Below are 18,825 nucleotides of genomic sequence, written 5' to 3' on the forward strand. Positions count from 1 at the left end.
ACAGATTTTTTTTGTCTGTCTAGGTCTTATATTGCTCCTTGAGTACAAATAATACTTCATAGTTTCTTATAATTTTATAGTGTTTTACTCAGATTGTTCAGATTTTAAGATTTTATTGCATCTGTAGTTATTTTGTTTGCTTGTTTTTGTTTGTTTTCTTATTATTTGGGGGAACCTGATTTTTTTCTTCATCTTAATTAGATCAGCTAAAGCTTTTACTATTTCTGTTGGTTTTTGTACACCCAAAAAACTATTATATTTTTATTTTACTGGTATTTACTCTTGACTTTTCTGCTTTTATTTAATTCCTTCTACCTGTTTTTTACTAATGCTAAATGGGCCAGTTGATTTATTTTAACAAGGAGCATTTCTCCCTCTGTGTTTGCCTTTTTACTGCTCTTGCTAGCTTTCACATTTTTATGTTATTTTTTTCCTAAATATTCTGTATGTATTGTTTTCTCTTTGACTTGAGTATGTTAGGAAAATTTTCAAATTCCTATTTTTTTCCCAGTTATACTTTAGGTGTTAAAAGGTGGTTTTAATGTCTTGTGGTCAGAGAATATGGACTGCACAATTTTTATTCTTTAGATTTTTGAGAAACAGTGCCATTGATCCCTAAAATTCCACACTTTTGCCATATATCTAGGTATGCACAACTTATTAAATTTTCCATCTATCAATTCAAATATTTTCAACTTATGTGTTTTTGCTCTTACTAATTACTGTTTTTATTTCATTTGTTTTAGAATTCAGTTATCTAGTTGTTAAGTCTCTGGTCTCTCTTTGGCATATGCATTTTAATTTTAATTTTTTGGTTATATTTACTGCATTATGTGAGGTTTTTCTCAAGGTTTTTTGTTTTCTTTCCCACCTCACATTGTTCTCGATGGTGTGGAGCCTGTTCTTTTCTGGCTTCAAATGCTTGGTTTTAACTATGCTTTTAAATTACCCTTTAGTTCTGGGTTCTTTATATTGTTGTCTGTAAGTCCAAGCATTTTCCTTCCTTTTAATTCATCCATGAGCAATAACATGTATCCACACCTGGAATTTGTTTCAAAACAGAGAGTGTAACCCGACTCAAAGCCCTTCCTTTTCTAACAGAACACTTTGTTTCCCATCCATTTCACCTGATTTCCTTTTAGGAAATGGTCTCCAAACACAGAAGTCAGATCCTTCATTGTCCTGCCCCAGGTCAGATAGGTCAGTTATGATCTGAGCTCAGCTAATCAATATATTATTTCCCAGGGTTTTGAGCCTTTAGAGTGAAGCGAGGGTACAGAGATGGAAAGAAGGGAAGCAGAATGGAGGGAAGGTTGCAGGTCAGCCCTCACAGCACTGGTGCATCCGCAAGATTCTTCCTCTGTGTCACGGACCCTGTCATGCCTGTAGCATGGCCTCTCATTTTTTTCCAGTCCTTTGTTAAGCCTGGACTTTTAGCCTGTCCTCAATTCTGTGTACCCAGGACTGTCCCCCAATACATTTCCTGTTCAGAGTCAGTCAGTGTTGCTTGCGACCAAGAAAGCTAGCTGATATATTTCTCCTCAAATCCTTTGTTGGAGAGCTGGGTTCCAGAAAAAACAAAACAAACAAACAGAAAAACTTAATAGATACATAGGTTTGCTCCCATTATTTAAAATTCTGAGCTTGTACTAAGCGGCATTAATGATAGAATTTTTTTGACTACTACTGTAATGCTTATGCAATGCCTTGTTTTCCTCTTTTTGAAGATGAGTCTGTGGATTAAATATCTGTACCTAAATTTGCAAGCTAGCTGTTGAAGAGAAGAACCTGTTAATTCTAGCAGAGTTCTGTGTAAGCTTTTATTGTCCCTGAAGAATATCAGTTGATTGTGGGAACTTAACAGAAACATAACTCAAGTGATCCTCATAATCTATGCTAGCAATGACTTGTTTGCTTCTTCCCCCCTGTGGCAGCAGTATTCGGCTCTATCAGCTTTCAGAAATGAAAATCTAGTTAACTAAAAGGAGATCCATGCAAACAACATCTAGCTTTTTTATTTTGTGTGACTCAGAGTAATTTAATCAAGTATAGTCATGGTTCCTACTTGTAATACATATCCAGTGGATTTAAAAGAAACTGCCTTGTTATAATCAGCACATTTTCCATCTACGCTTGTTTTATTTTGAAAATGACTGGTATGCTAACACTCTTTTTACTTTTTAGGCTTTCTATTTGAATACTTTTTGGCTAAATGCAGTTAAGTACTGCATGACGTTTATAATACAGCAAAATGTGAACCCTATTCAGAGTCAAACAGCTGAAACATTAGCCTTAGCGTTTCCTTTGACTAGCACCCAGCATATTACATATTCATTTTTCCTCTCTGGGCTCTGAGACATTGAAAGAGTTTTTACATTGCATCTGCTTCTGCTGTTGGGACCAGTGTTCAATTGAGAAGCGCACTGGGCTGTTGGAACCTAGAACAGTTTATGTGTTTGCCAGAATCTTGACCAGCTTCTCTGTGTGGACCTTTTGGTATAAAATAAGGCTCCAAATGTGTGAGTGGGGAAGGGTACCGTTAGATACTGTGTCTTCACTGCATTGCTGGATTTCATTGCTTTGCTGAGACCGCGAAGTCTTTATCTAATCTACCATTCTCTTACTTCTTTTTTCCCAGGTTTATAGTTAAGTGAACCTTCTACCCTGTCCTTATAACTATCTCTGCTTATTGAAATCAGAGAAAAGTTTGAGATTACTTTCTTAAGTAATACAAATAATACAAATCCAAACTTACATTTTGCAAACTTACATGCATTCTGCATTATGAGTTCACTAGAAAAAAAAATACCTTTAAAGTTCTTATACTAACTAATTTATTATACATTTTATACAGGTCAGATTTTGTGCTATTTAACCAAAGCCTGCTGTAAAATTTGCAGAGCAGTGAGAAGTTACGGTGTGTCATGTTCAGAGTAAATTGCAGATTTGGATTTAGTTTAGAGCCTAAAGATACATAGCATTTCATCAAAGGAATCAAAGCAGTGCACCAGTGTCTAAAATAACTTTGGTTCTACTAGTTGAAGCAGTGGTGTACATTTATTTTAGAAAGTATGTATCCCATCCCCACCCGCTCCAATTCCAGTTCATCTGGATTGAGGTGTCTTTGCTTTGCTTTCACCTCTCGTTCACTTCAGCTGCTGGCTTCTGTTTACATCAGCTATAGGCAAAAGCCATGAGGACTTCTCAGCCGCTCTGTCTGTTGGATACTTCTTCAGTCCTCTGGGAGGATTTCTTTGCAGGATTGACACTGACCACTCCATTCTCCTTGAAATTCTTTCCTTTTTTGTTTTTTGGTTTTTGTCTTCTGTGAGCCAGAGCTCTTTCTCTCCTGGTTCTAGTCCTGCATTGCTGAACATCCCTTTGTCATCATCCCTCTGACTCCCTCCTCTGCTCTTTCCTAAATATCCCAGTTCTCATCTGTGGGGTAGCACCGTTGGTTCTCCTCATTTTGCATGCCCTGCCACACTGCTGTTTTAATTTCCAGGTGTGTGGGCTGCTTCCAGATCTAAAGCTCCAACCTCGATTTCGTTCTTCTTCCCTAGTTAAGGGTAACAGTAACAGCTAACACTATTGAATGCTTACTCTGTACTCAACGTAGGAGGCTTGTTCTAAACACTTAGATGTATTCATTCAGCCCATCCTGTAACATTCCTATGTGTTAAGATCCTTCATTATTCTCATTCTACTGCTGAGGCAACCAATGCAGAGGTGGTAAGGAATGCGCCTAGGGTCCCCCAGCGATTAAGTGTGGAGTGAGGACCAGAACCAGGAAGGCTCACCCCACAACCAGTGCTCCTGCCCACTGTGTGCTCTGCCTTCCGGTCTGCTGTTCGTGTCATCCAGTCAGTCCCCACAAGCCTGTCAGCTGTGCCTTGTTAGTGTCTCTGCACAGTCACACACACACACACCCCCCCGCCCCCCGCTCTATCCCCCTTACTCTTGTTTCCTGCTGTAATGAAAACCTCCAGCTGGTCTTCCTGTTTCCAACTTTGCCACTTCCAGGTGTCCTCCGTTTCACCCACAGAATTAGGTTTCTAATATATGAGTCTGCCCATGTCTCTTCTTGGCTTTCAAATGCTTCAGTGACAATTCATTGTCAAAAGGTACAGCGCAACCTCCTTTGCCTGGCACATCCTTGCTTTTGTCCTCTGATTCCTCCCTGCTTGTCCACCCTTACCTCAGATCACTTCCTGCCTCACACCCCACTCTTAGCCATGCTGAGCCACGTGGGTGTCCTCAGTCACAGGTTATTTCCTGCTTCTTAGGAACTTGCCCATGAGTTTAGCTGAGAATATTTTTTTCCTTTTGTGCATTGGATAATCTCAATCCTATTTATTCTTCAATACTCAGCTGAAATATTACCTCATCTCCAAAGCCTTCCCGTATTTTCTCCATCATCTATCCAACAAATATTGACTGTGCTAGACTCCAGGGATACAGGAAGTGAGTGAGACTTACCTGATCCCAACTCTCAGGGCAGAGCAAGGAAGACAATATAATTAACACAGTATCACAATAAAGCATTTCCTTCTATGGAAGCAAGAAGTGGGTCTTGGAAAGCTTCCTGAAGCAGGTGGTATTCAAGCTGAAACCTGAAAAGCTGTTAGAACTAGCCAGGTATAAAGAGGGTGGCAGAGGGTGGGGAAGGAATTCCAGGTTATGAGAGGAGAATTGTGATTACGGGCCAGGGATTAGCAAGAACGTGGCATGTTCAAACACCTGAAAGAAGTTTATTAGGCTGCAACAGTGCAAGGGAGGGTGTGCATGTAGGGGCTGAGTAATATGTGGTCATCTGGGACATGCAGATTAAAACTACAACAAGATACTATCCCAAACACCTTAGAATGGCTAAAATCAAAAAGACTGACAACACCAAGGCTTGAGAAGAATGTGCTGCAACTGGAATTCTCTCTGAAGTTAAATATACATCATGTGACCTGGGAGCTCCCTCCTAGGAATTTATCCAAGAAAAATAAAAACATGTTCACCAATGTTTTGGTGAACAGGAAACAGTTCAAATGTCCATCAATAAGATATTGGATTAAAATTTTGTGCCATATTTAAACAATGGAGTACCACTCAGCAATGAAAAATAATGAGTTACTGAAATACACAGAAGTATGAATGAATCTAACAAACACATTAGCAAAAGAATCCTGACACCAAAGAGTATTGTATGACTCCATTTTATGAAGTCTGAGAGTAACTAAACCAATCTATTGTGATATAAATCACTAAATAAGAATGTCTTTTTTGTGGGGGGGGAGTAAGGTAGGAATTGATTGGAAAGGGGCAGAAGGGAACTCTCTGAGTTGATGGGAATAGCCTATGTCTGAGTGTACAAATATCGGTTGTTTTGGGTAGTAACAGGGGTATAAACAGTTGTCAAAATACATCAAACTGAACACATGTATATTATTTGTTGTTATATCTCAATTATAAATACTTTAGAAAATACAATACATCCATAAACATAATGATATATGTCTGTTTATTAACATGGAAAGATGTTCATGGTATATAGTATTAAGTGAAATAAATTGATTAAAAACTATGCCTACCATAACCCTTTATGCATTTATAGCAAGAAATTGAGTGGATTTTTAAATGTTATTCTTCAACCTCATATATTTTCTAGTTTATTTGAATGAACAGTTTATTTTGTTTTAGAAAAATGAGAAAATGAAGTAATATTTACTATACAGTGAAATATTTCAAGTGTATCTTATTAAAACTTAACAGAAACTATTAATTCAATTGTCTAATATAAGAAATATTCTTAAATAAAATTTCGTGACTATTTTATGCTATAGTTTTGTTTATTTTTAGTGCTTAGGAGAAATCAGGGTAGTATAACATTTATAGTTTAGAAAAAATTTTTATTTAATTCATATTTTAATATAAGCCTGAATATATAAAGGGTATACAATGAAAGGTAAGGTGCTGACTACTCCTGTCTTCTTGGCATCTATCTCTTCTCACAGGAGGCAGCTACTTTGACCAGATGCTTATCTAATTTATAGATACACAGGAAAAATATGTGCATGTACATATGTGCAAAGACACATTCATATTATACAAATGATAGCATGCCATGCACATTGTGCTTTTTTTTTTTGAATGCATCTTTTTTTTTTATTGTGGTAAAATGTACGTAACTTAAAATTTACCATTTTAATGATCTTATGTGTGACATTCAGTGGCATTACATATATTCACATTGTCTTGCAACCATAACCATCTGCAGAACTTTTTCATCATCCCAAACTGAAATGCTATACCTATTAATAACTCCCCATTCCCCTTCACCTCTGCCCTGGCAACCACCATTCTGCCTTCTGTCTCTATAAATTTGACTATGCTAGGTACCCCATATAAGTAGAATCATACAATATTTGTTTTTTTGTGTGTCTGGCTTATTTCACTTAACATAATGTCTTCAAGGTTCATCCATGTGGAAGCATGTGTCAATTTCCTTCCTTTCTAGGACTGAATAATATTCCATCGCATGAATATACCATGTTTTGTTTTTTCATTCATTCATCAATGGACGTTTGGATTGTTTTTACCTTTTGGGTATTGTAAAAATGCTGCTATGAGTATGTGTACACAAATATCAGTTTGAGTCCTTGCTTTCAGTTCTCTTGTGTATATACCCAGAAGTGGAATTGCTGGATCATATAGCAGTTCTATGTTTAATATTTCACAGAACTCCCATACTGATTTCCACAACAGCTGCACCATTTCACATTGCCACCAGTAGTACCTGAGCTTTCCAGTTTCTCCACATTCCTTATCAATACCGGTTTCCTGTTTTTCTTTTCTTTTCTTACTTTTTTTTTTTGGATAATAGCCCCTAATGGGTTTTGTACCATGGTTTTTAAACTTAATATATCTTGGAGAACCTTTCAGTAACCTTTCTTTTTAAAGACTATATAAAAGTGTTTGTTATGAGTGGGCCTTAATTTATGTAACTTCTCCTGATTAATGATCCTGTAGTTTTGTTTCTGGTCTTTTGTGAATGCATACAGTGTATCTTTATCTTTAGTGTATATAGTCATCCCTTGATAATCCTCAGGGGGTGGGTTGCAGAACCTGCCCCAGATACCCAAATCCTTATATAAAATTGAGTAGTATTCGCATTTAACCTACGTACATTCTCCTGTGTACTTGAAATCATCTTGAGATTACTTATAATATTTAATACAATGTAAATATTATGTAACTAGTTGTAAATACAATGTCAATGCTATGTACATAGTTGCTAGTGTGTGGTAAATTCAAGTTTTGCTTTTTGAAACTTTCTGGAAATATTTTTGTTTTTTAAATTTTCCTTCAGAAGTTGATTGAATTTGTGGATGCAGAACCTGCGGATATGTAGGGCTGACTATACAGTGCTTTTATGTATTTTTATGTATTTTCTGACTTCATTTTAATGAGCATAGATAAAAGTATATATGCATTTTAAAATTTGATAGTTATTGCCAGCCTTAAGTAACAATACCTATTTGTAAATATCCTTGACATCACATGTTACACAACTTTTTGATCTCATTGAAGTTTTAATTTGCATTTCCTCATGAGTGATATTAAACTTCTTTTCATTTTTAGGAGCTAGTAATTTCTGAAATATCTGCTTCATATCTTTTGTTTGCTTTTCTTTTGGGTCGTTGGTACCCTTTTCTAGTAGGAACGCCCAGATTTAAATGGCGAGCAAAACAGATAATGATTCCTGCCTTCATGAGCTTACAGTCTATTGAGGGACAAAGACAGTAAACATGCAGATGTGTTATTAAATTTTGTGATAAATGCTATGAAAGAAAAGTTTTGGATTTTATGAAAGATAACAACTTAGGTGGGGTTTGAGTGGAGTGTGGTGGCCAGAGAAGGCTCCTGATGGATCCGCTATGAGCCACTGAGGTAAATACTGGGAGGAAAAACATTCCAGACAGAGAGCATGGACTGCAAACTCAAAGAAAGGGTATGGCTGGAATGAAGTGAGGAAGAAATGAGGAGATGACTCATTGGCCATCTGTCCCTCATATATTCTCTTAAGACGGGTGTCTATAATACTCAGAGGTATATGATGAGTTTCCCCAATTATTATGTGAGGGGTTTTTAAAACAAATCTTATTTTTACTCTGTCATTAGATATTCCCCATGAAAGGCATACGAGTCAGATAATCTGATGAGCAAATGTTTTTAGACTATTACTTGATTCATTGGGAGCCTCCATCTTTTTAAATTTTCCATTTAACTAATTTTTTATTTAAGAATGAATCACCGTACATCATCTTGTATTATTTCATATTTCCCCGTGCAAATTCAACTCGTTTTCTCATGTGAAATTAATTTGTGATTCTTTGAAGCTTGCTAAATGATGCATTGTTTGCTACTAAGTTATCTGTGACAATTTCCCCATTAGGGAAAAAAGCTCTTTGAGTCTATCCTTCTGTGTGTGACCAAATTTCAAATGTGTGATGTGTCAACATAGGGGAAAAAGTGACAGAGAAAATGATTTGCAACTTCTTGTGCTTGGCAAGTAAATTCATAAATGTAAATTCTGGATCTTGGGCAAAGTGAGCTGTGACAGGTATGCTCAGCTTAATTTTGATCAGTATTTTCTTAAGTTCTTTATATCAAATTCTCAAGCAGAGAAATTGTAGAAACAGAGAAGTACATAATGGCTTACAAATCATTTAAAAAATAAAATAAGGGTGTTGTTAATTGTGAAAGTTAGTGCCTGGTTTCCTATTTTCTGGATTTGCTGCATATATATACTCCTTTCTCTCCCTCTCTTTCCCTATCTTTTCATTTGTTTCTGGATCTCTTGTTTATTAGAAAATATTAGGAAGAGCATTCATGCAAAAAATTTGCCAGAAACCAGAGCGTCTCTTGATAGAAATTAAGCAATAGACCCTATGAGGTGGGCATATCTTCTTTGATTTTGTACTTCCCTCTTTTTTTTTCAGAGTTAAAACAGTGGTTGTTATTGGGGAATTAGATCTGGGTAACTTTTATTTACAATTTTCTGCATCCTTTCACTTTTATCATTAGACCAATAGGCATTGCTCTCCTAAAAGTAGTATAAGTAGTATGCCTGTTTTCTTTTTTTCCAGAACAAACAACCTTTTATTGAAGTATAGTTGATCTACAATGTTGTGTTAGTTCCAGGTATACAGCAAAGTGATTCAGTTATGCATATATATGTGTATATATATATATATACTCTTTTTCAGATTCTTTTCCATTATAGGTTATTAAAAGATATTGACGGGCTTCCCTGGTGGCGCAGTGGTTGAGAATCTGCCTGCCAATGCAGGGGACACGGGTTCGAGCCCTGGTCTGGGAGGATCCCACATGCCACAGAGAGGCTGGGCCCGTGAGCCACAATTACTGAGCCTGCGCGTCTGGAGCCTGTGCTCCGCAACAAGAGAGGCCGCGATAGTGAGAGGCCCGTGCACCGCGATGAAGAGCGGCCCCCGCTTGCCACAATTAGAGAAAGCCCTCGCACAGAGATGAAGACCCAACACAGCCATAAATAAATAAATAAATAAAAGATATTGACTATAGTTCTCTGTGACATACAGTAGGTCCTTGTTGTTGTACCCCCCTGACAATTGCAGAGAAATAGCTCAATTCATGCTTGTTGAGCACTAAGTGAGTGGAAATACTTGGAAGCACCTGTACTTATTCTAAGTAACTTTTTCTATAGGTGTTTCCCATTACCTGATATTTTAAAAATTACGAAGATGTCGAATGTACAGCTTGCAGTCTGTCTTAATTTTATTTTGTGTTGCTAACAATGGCGATTTTAAATATGGTACTTTTTGTAGGCTAACATAGCTTTTCTGCTATTGCTTATAAATATTTTTCTCAGTATTTCCTGGAGTGTTGTTTCTGTAAGACTGTCAAGCCTACTTTTTGTACCTATCACTACCTGATGATGATGGTGGCTGTGCTTCTCAGTCATTAGGTCAGTGTTTTCCTCAGGTATATTTGGATCATTTTGTTTTCCTGTCATTCCTCAGGTGCTTCTTAAGTGCTTATCACATATGTTCTAGAAATCAGGGGTATACATGGCAAATTTTTGCACTTCTGCAGTTTTTATGTGTGCATGTGTATTTTTTGTTTGTTTGTTTAACTGGTCAAGTGGCATGTGTTTTTGCCTAACACAGTGAATATTTTATCTCAAGCCTGACCTTCCTGCCTGTAAGAATGTCTGGTTTATAATCTGGTTTTCACCATTCATATGTATAGACTAGGGAGAACAGGCAGTTGAGTGAAATAGGAGTACTCACTAACCTGATTATTTGTCTGGGTGTCCACTCATTGTCACATTGCTTCATATCTTAAATCATGTTGTCTATTTTCTTCCATTTTGTTCTACCTGATTAGAGAAACTTCCCTAAGAAAAACTAAAACCTAAGTTCTTTCTGGCCTGCTATTATGACATCACTTATGCCTCTTGTGACCTCCTCATGTAGTTTTTATTAAAAACCTGTGTGAGCCATTTCAAATATCAGTCCTTTGGCTTCCATGACATAATATCTTGGCTTTCTTATGAGTTTGTTTTAAATCACTCTGACTAAAGATTAAAAAAACCAAACAAACCGCAGTCCATTCTTCCCCACTAATTTAATGGCTATTTTAATAATATAAATATTTTAAAAATTTATTTCTCAACTTTATATTCTGACCCACTGATGTGTCCATTTCTGAGTAAGTCACAGTTATATGGTAGCTTTTTAAACTATAAAAATGCCTTTTACCAAGGAGAAGTGCAGGTTGTTCCTCATTACTCTTTTCTAGAATGTCTGAGGTCATAGTCACAGATTTGTTCTTTTTTTCTTTAACATTTCTTATCACCTCAATTTCCTCTTATATTTTCCTTCTGCTTGATCCTTAACTCTCCTTTTGACTGTTTTCTCCAGACTTCCCATCCTTCTCTATTTCATCTTTGTTTCATTCCTCCAAAACTTAATTTTATATTGACCTTTTCCCCTAAACTTAGTTTTCTTTTTCAGTTAGGTCCTTTTGGCTGCCTCACTGTCACATCAAATAGCCTTATCCAAATTTATATTTATTACTGCAAAATGATTCCCTTCTCAACTGAACTGCACTGTCTGTGTGTATTAACACCACCACTCCATTAGACCCCTGGAATCAAAACCCTAAGTCATTCGTACTTTAATCCTTTCTTCTATGTCCAGATATTTCTTGATTCCCACTGATGCTTCATGAAGCATCTCCTCTCTCTCCCTCCCCGTTCATTTTTCCTACACGAATCATATTCCAGGTCATGTCACTTTATACCTATATTATTCACACTCCTTTTTAACTGAACCTTCCCTGTTCAACTTATTTTGCATATGTCTGTGAACTTCATCTAATAACAAACTTCATGTTACTACTAATTTTAAACTGAGAATCTCATTCACTCATTCCCTCTTCATCTAACAACAGAGTACCCATTAAATGCCAAGTAAGCTTCTCAGTGCTGGGCCTGGAAAAGTGAACAAAACAACATGTCCTTGTCCCTGCTGTCTTGGAGCTTATGTTATAATGGTGGGTGGGGTAAGGAGGGAGAGGAAGCAGTAAATGAACAAGGCCATTTTGGTTTGTGAAAAATATTATTGTGTGATAGAGCGTGGAGGTACAGTGGGAGTGTTGATTTAGGCTGTGTGGCCCAGAGACTTTGTAGGTGTCCCAGAGACTTTTATTTGAGCTGAGAAATGAGGGCAGCTGGGATCAGCCAGGTTGGGAAAGATAGGAGAGAAGAAAATAGATAAGAAAATTCTGAAAAACATTTTAATGAGTGAGAGGCTTTCATGCCTCCCTCATACTAATAGATAGGATAGTCTTTAAAGTAATCATTGTGTACAGATAAGAACTCTGTACACAATCACTGTAGCATCTCAGGCATCATCCGGAGGGGGAAGGGATAAATTATTCACAAATGGAGCTGAGGAAATATAATATGTGTGATTCTTTGTTTGGTTGTCTTTTCTTGGAGCCCATTTATGCCTATGGGACAGGGAATATGTAGCAAAATAAAACTGACTGATATAGGTGAGAAATTCCATCACTGGAGTGATTTTTTTCCATTTAATATTCAGATTAGTTAATTTATAGTTTCTATTCTCTTTTCAGGAGCAGCAAAGAATTTGTTTTGACCAATTTATTTCTGATATTTTCCAGAAGATCTGTTTATTGGAATACTGAGATAAGGAGGTCAAGTTTCTATATTTGATGACTAGAGATTAAATCCCAAATCTGTCCTGACATCTCAGGCTTCCAAATACTGCTCATAGGCATAAGGGGTGGGACTGGTCCATAGCTTCCAGGATGTGGCTAAATCAGGCAATCACCAGAAAGACAAGAAGAACTAACTGCAAGCAAAGTCCCATAGAAAAACAAAGACAGTATGCTAACACATATATATGGAATCTAAGGGGAAAAAAAAAAAAAAGGTCATGAAGAACCTAGTGGCAAGATGGGAATAAAGACACAGACCTACTAGAGAATGGACTTGAGGATATGGGGAGGGGGAAGGGTAAGATGTGACAAAGTGAGAGAGTGGCATGGACATATATACACTACCAAACGTAAAATAGATAGCTAGTGGGAAGCAACCGCATAGCACAGGGAGATCAGCTCTGTGCTTTGTGACCACCTAGAGGGGTGGGATAGGGAGGGTAGGAGGGAGGGAGATGCAAGAGGGAAGAGATATGGGAACATATGTATATGTATAACTGATTCACTTTGTTATAAAGCAGAAACTAACACACCATTGTAAAGCAATTATACTCCAATAAAGATGTTAAAAAAAAAAAAGTCCCATAGGCAGTAAGAGTGGGACAAAATAGCCTTGGATTTAGTTGTGTTCTTAAAGAAATACAATTTTTAGAAATTTCCAGCTTCTTTCTTACAAGTTCTTGATGTGGGCCTGTGAGAATCTGAGGTTTGACTGGACATTGGAGTTTCTTTAGACACTATATAATGAGCCATCATATTCTCCATATGAAATTGTATTATTTGGTGATCCCCGTGGTAATACAGATGTAGTTAATATCTTTTTATTTTATACAAGGAAATCATTCATGTATTCATTCATTTTTAGAAATTGTGTCCATTATCCACTCTGTCATTGGTTTCTATGATCATGCATATGTTTGAAAAAATTGGATGTTCTGTTAATGCTGTGGCTTCTGTTACATGCTTTGTAGGAAAATGTTTATTCTTTATGCCTCTGGTCTGTTTCAACCAAATTTGGCTTTGTGCTTGGCTGTTAGCTATAGGCATTCAGTGATGTTTATCTTTATTAAAGCTGATTTTGCTTCTGAAATTTTACATCGTTTTCAAAACCACCTTGTCGCAAACTCAAAAGTCTGTGGCACTTAAAAGGCTTGCTTAAGTTCTTGACATTTACACTTCCTCAGGTAGTTCTTCAAATTTTTAATAGTTGATGATTTTTTTCTCTCTCTGAGGAAGGTGTCTTCTTGTAACAATTTAGTTCTCCAGGGCTGTGGTCTAGTTACTTTGTATAGTATTATGGTAAAGAGTACCCAATGAACAGATAATGATCATGTTAGAGCTTTTGGCTCAATAATGAAAGATAAACTATATAGCCTACATTATAACTGACTGGAGCAGGGTACTTTATAATGTTTTCTGTATTCCCAGAAGCATGTGATATTTACTAGCTTTACTTTTATTTTTATTACTTCTGTAGTTTGCATGATTAACTTATCAGTGTCAGAAGTACTAAAATAAGTCCTGATTTTTCAGCATAGGTGTAATGAAACAAATATTGTGCTTAAAATGACAGTCCTCCAATTAACACTCATCAAGCATATACTCAGGTATTTGCTAGGTGCTCGGCAAGATCCAGAAGTAAATCAGACGTGGCTGCTGACATCAGGAATCTTTGAAGTTGTGTGGGAGATTATACCCTTAGGAAATAGAACTTCCAGAGTGACCTGCGTGGCTTTGCCTAGGGCAGGAGGGGCGGATACTTTACTAAGGACACTTTATCACCAGGGTCCCAAAGTTGAAATTCATCCACTGGTTTAAAAAAAAAAATTAACAACTAGTGTAAATACTGGTTACATTTAAAGGCTGTCTCTAATGTTTATGATGTCTTACTTTTTTATTTGAACTTTTCTTATATATATTAATGTAAACTCTTATGTTATTTTCTCCCTAGTTTACTAGAAAACGGTCAGTTTGAAATTGTGACAGGTGGCTGGGTTATGCCTGATGAAGCTGCTCCACATTATTTTGCCTTAATTGACCAACTAATTGAAGGACATCAGTGGCTGGAAAAAAATCTAGGTATGTATTCGTATCTTTCTCTTTCATTTGGACTACTTTGGGCAATTAATTTTGGGGAACGTGAGATTGGGCTTTTTATTTTTTTTAATAACTAATTTTTCTAGCACTGATTATTACTGAATAATTTATTTTTTTATTGATTTATGATGTTTCTTGGATCATAAACTCAGTTACATAGATATAATATGGTCACTCTTAGGGTCATCTACCTTGTTTCACCTATTATTTTATCAATTTTACCTATTTATTAATTTTAGTATTTTTTTCTAAAACTGTCCCCCTGGGATTTTAATTATATATTAGTTAAGACACTTGATCATAAAAGGCAAAAACCTAGTTTACTACCTTAAGCAAAGAAAAAAAGGAAAGAAAAATGTTAGTTTTGTCATTGAGAATTCCAGAGATAGGGTAGCTTCAGGTAAGGTTGGATCCAGAGGACTTAGATTATGTTGTCGGGATACTCTCTCTTGACTCTGCCATAGACAACCAGGACTCTGATCTTCTTGGTCTAACAATTAGGAGGAGTTTTCCTTAATACCTTACCTACTTGACCCACTTTGGGTTAGGGGCTTATCTCTGAGCCAGTTTACTGAGGCCAGAGTTAAAGGAGCTGAAATCACTGAGGCCTGGTTAATTTGATGGAAATGATCATGGGAGGAGAGTGGTTTGGGGCAGGGTCAGCCTTGCCTGAACCATGTGCATGGGTCCTCCATGGGGAAGAAGTATCCTGTTACAACAAGAAGTGGGGAAGTGTATTCTGAACTGATTAAAATCAGATGTTCATACAACTCATAAGAACATGGGACTAATCGAAATCTTTGTGATATCGAATATTTGCATTCTGCAACATGGTATGTAATTGTTTTCAAATATTTCATATCTCTCAGTACAATTTTGTAGTTTATGGTAAATATACATGTTTTTTATTGAAGTTATTTCTAAATATTTTATTATTTTAAAGTATTCTTCTGTTAGGGATAAAATCCCTCCACCCCCATTAATATTTTATTTACTTTTTATTTTGGAATACTTTCAAACTTAAAAGTTGTAGGAATACTACAAAGAACTCCCATAAGGCCCCCAACCAGATTCACCAGTCATTATTTTGACACATTTGCCTTATTTTTTCCTCTTTCCATATTGTTATTGTTGTGATTGTTATAGAGTAAGTTGCAGATATCATACCTGTGCCGAAAAGAGTTAACATAGCAGATCTGAAACTGCTATCCTTAGAAAGATCTTGCTTGCAAAGTTGGCTGTTGGCTGGTGTCTGAGGACTTGGATTTCTTAAATGATGAGTGACTCACTGTGTTTAAACTGTACAAACAGTGTAGTGTATGCTAAACACTTGTTTCCCTTCGGGGGGTCTAGAATCCTATTATGTACTAGACAGAGGGTGCCTGCATGACCAGACCCCAGTAAAAACCTTGGACACTGAGTCTCTAGTGAGCTTTCTGGGTTGACAGTATTTCAGGTATTGTCCCCATTCACTGGTGGAGTGATTAACTCGTCCTGGGTGATGCCACAGGGAGAGAACTCATAGAAGCTTGTGCCTGGTTTCCTGCGGACTCTGCCCTGTGTGCCTTTTCTCTTTGCTGATTTTGCTTTGTATCTTTTCACTATAATAAATCATAGCTGTGAGTATGACTGTATGTTGAGTGCTGTAAGTTTTCTTAAGTCGTGAAATCTGGGAGTGGACTTGGGGACCCCCTACTCAGTGCCACTTTTCTTAAATACTTAATTGTATTCTAAGCCAAAATATTCACTTTATAAACCTCAGTTTTTGTGGATTTTTTTCTTTATGTTTAGCTTTTATGGATGTGTAATTTACATGCAGTGCAGCACATAAATCTTAACTGTAGAGTTTGAGTTTTGACAAATGTAACTCTGCACCTTGTAAATTAGAGTAGTGTTCTCAGTTTTGTTTAAACAATTTAGAACAACATGTTGTTTTGGACACTGGTTTTACATTTGGTTATGGGATACTTTTTAAATTGTTTAGTCTTTGGTGGTTAATTTCTGCTTTTACTAACTTTATTATATAAATTTGACCATTAGAAACTAAGTTTGAGTTTTTAAGGTTATCTTTTGCCTAAAGTATCCATTTTGTAACTGTTCTCTGAGTCCTCTTAAGCTTTAATATTAGATACATTTGGAATAATCCAATTTTATTAATTATATTATTCATGTTGCTCATGTTCTAATTTTTGTCTATTAGATTTGCCAAAAACTGAGTGATGTATTTTACTCTTTTTTTTATAAACATTTTTTTTTTTTAACTTTTTTTGGGTTTATTTATTTATTTATTTATGGCTGTGTTGGGTCTTCGTTTCTGTGCGAGGGTTTTCTCTAGTTGCGGCAAGTGGGGGCCACTCTTCATCGCGGTGCGCGAGCCTCTCACTGTCGCGGCCTCTCTTGTTGCGGAGCACAGGCTCCAGACGCACAGGCTCAGTAAATTGTGGCTCACGGACCTAGTTGCTCCGCGGCACGTGGGATCTTCCCAGACCAGGGCTCGAACCCGTGTCCCCTGCATTGGCAGGCAGATTCTCAACCACTGCGCCACCAGGGAAGGCCCTATTTTACTCTTTTTAATGATTGTTTCCTGTAATTTTTCTTGTTTTTACTCTTTTATATTTTGACAGTCTTATTCTTACATGAAAACACAAAATCTTTCCTGGTTTTATTGGCATATGTACCCTCTTTGTAAAATTTTGGATTTTTCATATACTGCATTTCCCCCCTAAGTTTGTCACTTGCCCCCTTTAAAAAAAATGATTCGCTTATACCAAGGAAAATCCTAGAAGGATACTGGGGTCCCCTCTATGTCTCTCCCTAGCTTCTACCTCCTTTCGTATGAGTTTTTAAAAAATGTAGTTTACGTTCTCTCTCTTCTACATCATTACTTCTCAGGAATTCTTTAATCTATTGCAGCTAGGTTGCTATTCCTGTGTATCAGGTGATTTTGATACGGAAAAGATCATCAGTGATGATGAAATCTCAGACATCACTAACTTTTCATGTTGATTTTTATTCTTGTTTGTAAGCTTATTCTGTCCTAGTTATTTGGGATAACACATACTCCTTTTTTTTATTTTATAGCTTAATTTGATTTCATTTCAAATTTATAGAGTTGCATGATAGTATTTGAGAGGGGCTCCTATATATCCTGTAGGGTTGGCCCTCTGTATTTACCAGTTCCACATCTGATGATTCAACCAACAGTGGACGGAAAATAATTGAAAAAAAAAATCTGGAAAATTCCAAATAGCAAAACTTGAATTTGCCATGCCTGGCAACTAGTTACATAGTATTTACATTGTATTTACCACTATTTACATAGCATTTACATTGTATTAGGTATTATAAGTAATCTGGAGGTGATTTAAATTATAGGCATACCTCATTTTACTGTGCTTCACAGATACTACGTTTTTTACAGATTGAAGATTTGTCACAGCCCTGTGTTGAGCAAATCTGTTAGTGTCATTTTAACAACAGCATTTGTTCACTTTGTGTCTCTGTGTCACATTTTGCTAATTCTAGCAATATTTCAGACTTTTTCATTGTTAATGTATTTGTTATGGTGATCTGAGATCAGTGATCTTTGTTTCTATTGCAAAAGGATTATGACTTGCTGAAGGCTAGCGATGCTTAGCTGATTTTTAGCAATAAAGTTTTATTTTGTTTTGGTTTTCTTCCAGTTTTATTGAGATATAATTGATATACAGCACTGTGTAGGTTTAAGATATACAGCATAGTGATTTGACTTACATACATCGTGAAAAGATTATCTCAGCAAGTTTAGTGAACATCTGTCACCTCATATAATTACAAAATTAAAGAAACAGAAAAAACAATTTTCTCTTTTCTGAGAACTCTTAGGATTTGACTCTTTTAACAGCTTTCATATATAACATACAGCAGTGTTAATTACATTTATCGGGTTATACATGACATTCCTTCCATCTTTATAACTGGAAGTTTACCTTTTGCCTGCCTTCATTCAATTCCTTCTCCTCCCACCCTCACCTCTAGTAACCATAGATCTGATCTCTTTTTTCTATAAGTTTGTTTGTTAGTTTTTGAAGTATATTTGACCTACAACATTATGTTAGTTCCTGTTATACAGCATAGTGATTCGATATTTCTATGCATTTCAAGTTGATCATCACGATAAGTCTAGATGTGTCACCATGCAAAGATATTACATAGTTATTGACTATATTCCCCACACTGTACATTTCATACACATGACTCATTTGTTTTGCAACCGGAAGTTTGTACCTCTTAATTTCCCTCACCTATTTCTTTCCTCCTCCCAGCCCCCTCCCTTCTGGCAACCACCTGTTTGTTCTCTGTATCTATGACTCTGTTTATGTTTTATTATGTTTGTTCATTTGTTTTGTTTTTTAGCTTCCACATATAAGTGAAATCATTACAGTATTTTTCTTTCTCTGTCTGACTTAT

The 18,825-nt window shown here is 36.4% G+C and overlaps 1 protein-coding gene across 1 annotated transcript in view; it reads left to right on the top strand.

Annotated features, from left to right (window-relative positions):
* MAN2A1 (mannosidase alpha class 2A member 1) overlaps nt 1-18,825 on the top strand; it is a 161,501-nt gene that overhangs the window by 50,041 nt on the left and 92,635 nt on the right. The window contains exon 5 of the mRNA XM_082375444.1: nt 14,231-14,358. Within this exon, the coding sequence (XP_082231570.1) occupies nt 14,231-14,358 (128 nt within the window). The remainder of the gene's footprint in view (nt 1-14,230; nt 14,359-18,825) is intronic.

Source organism: Balaenoptera borealis (genome assembly GCF_965194805.1).
Source record: "Balaenoptera borealis genome assembly, chromosome: 2".
Lineage (NCBI taxonomy): Eukaryota > Metazoa > Chordata > Mammalia > Artiodactyla > Balaenopteridae > Balaenoptera > Balaenoptera borealis.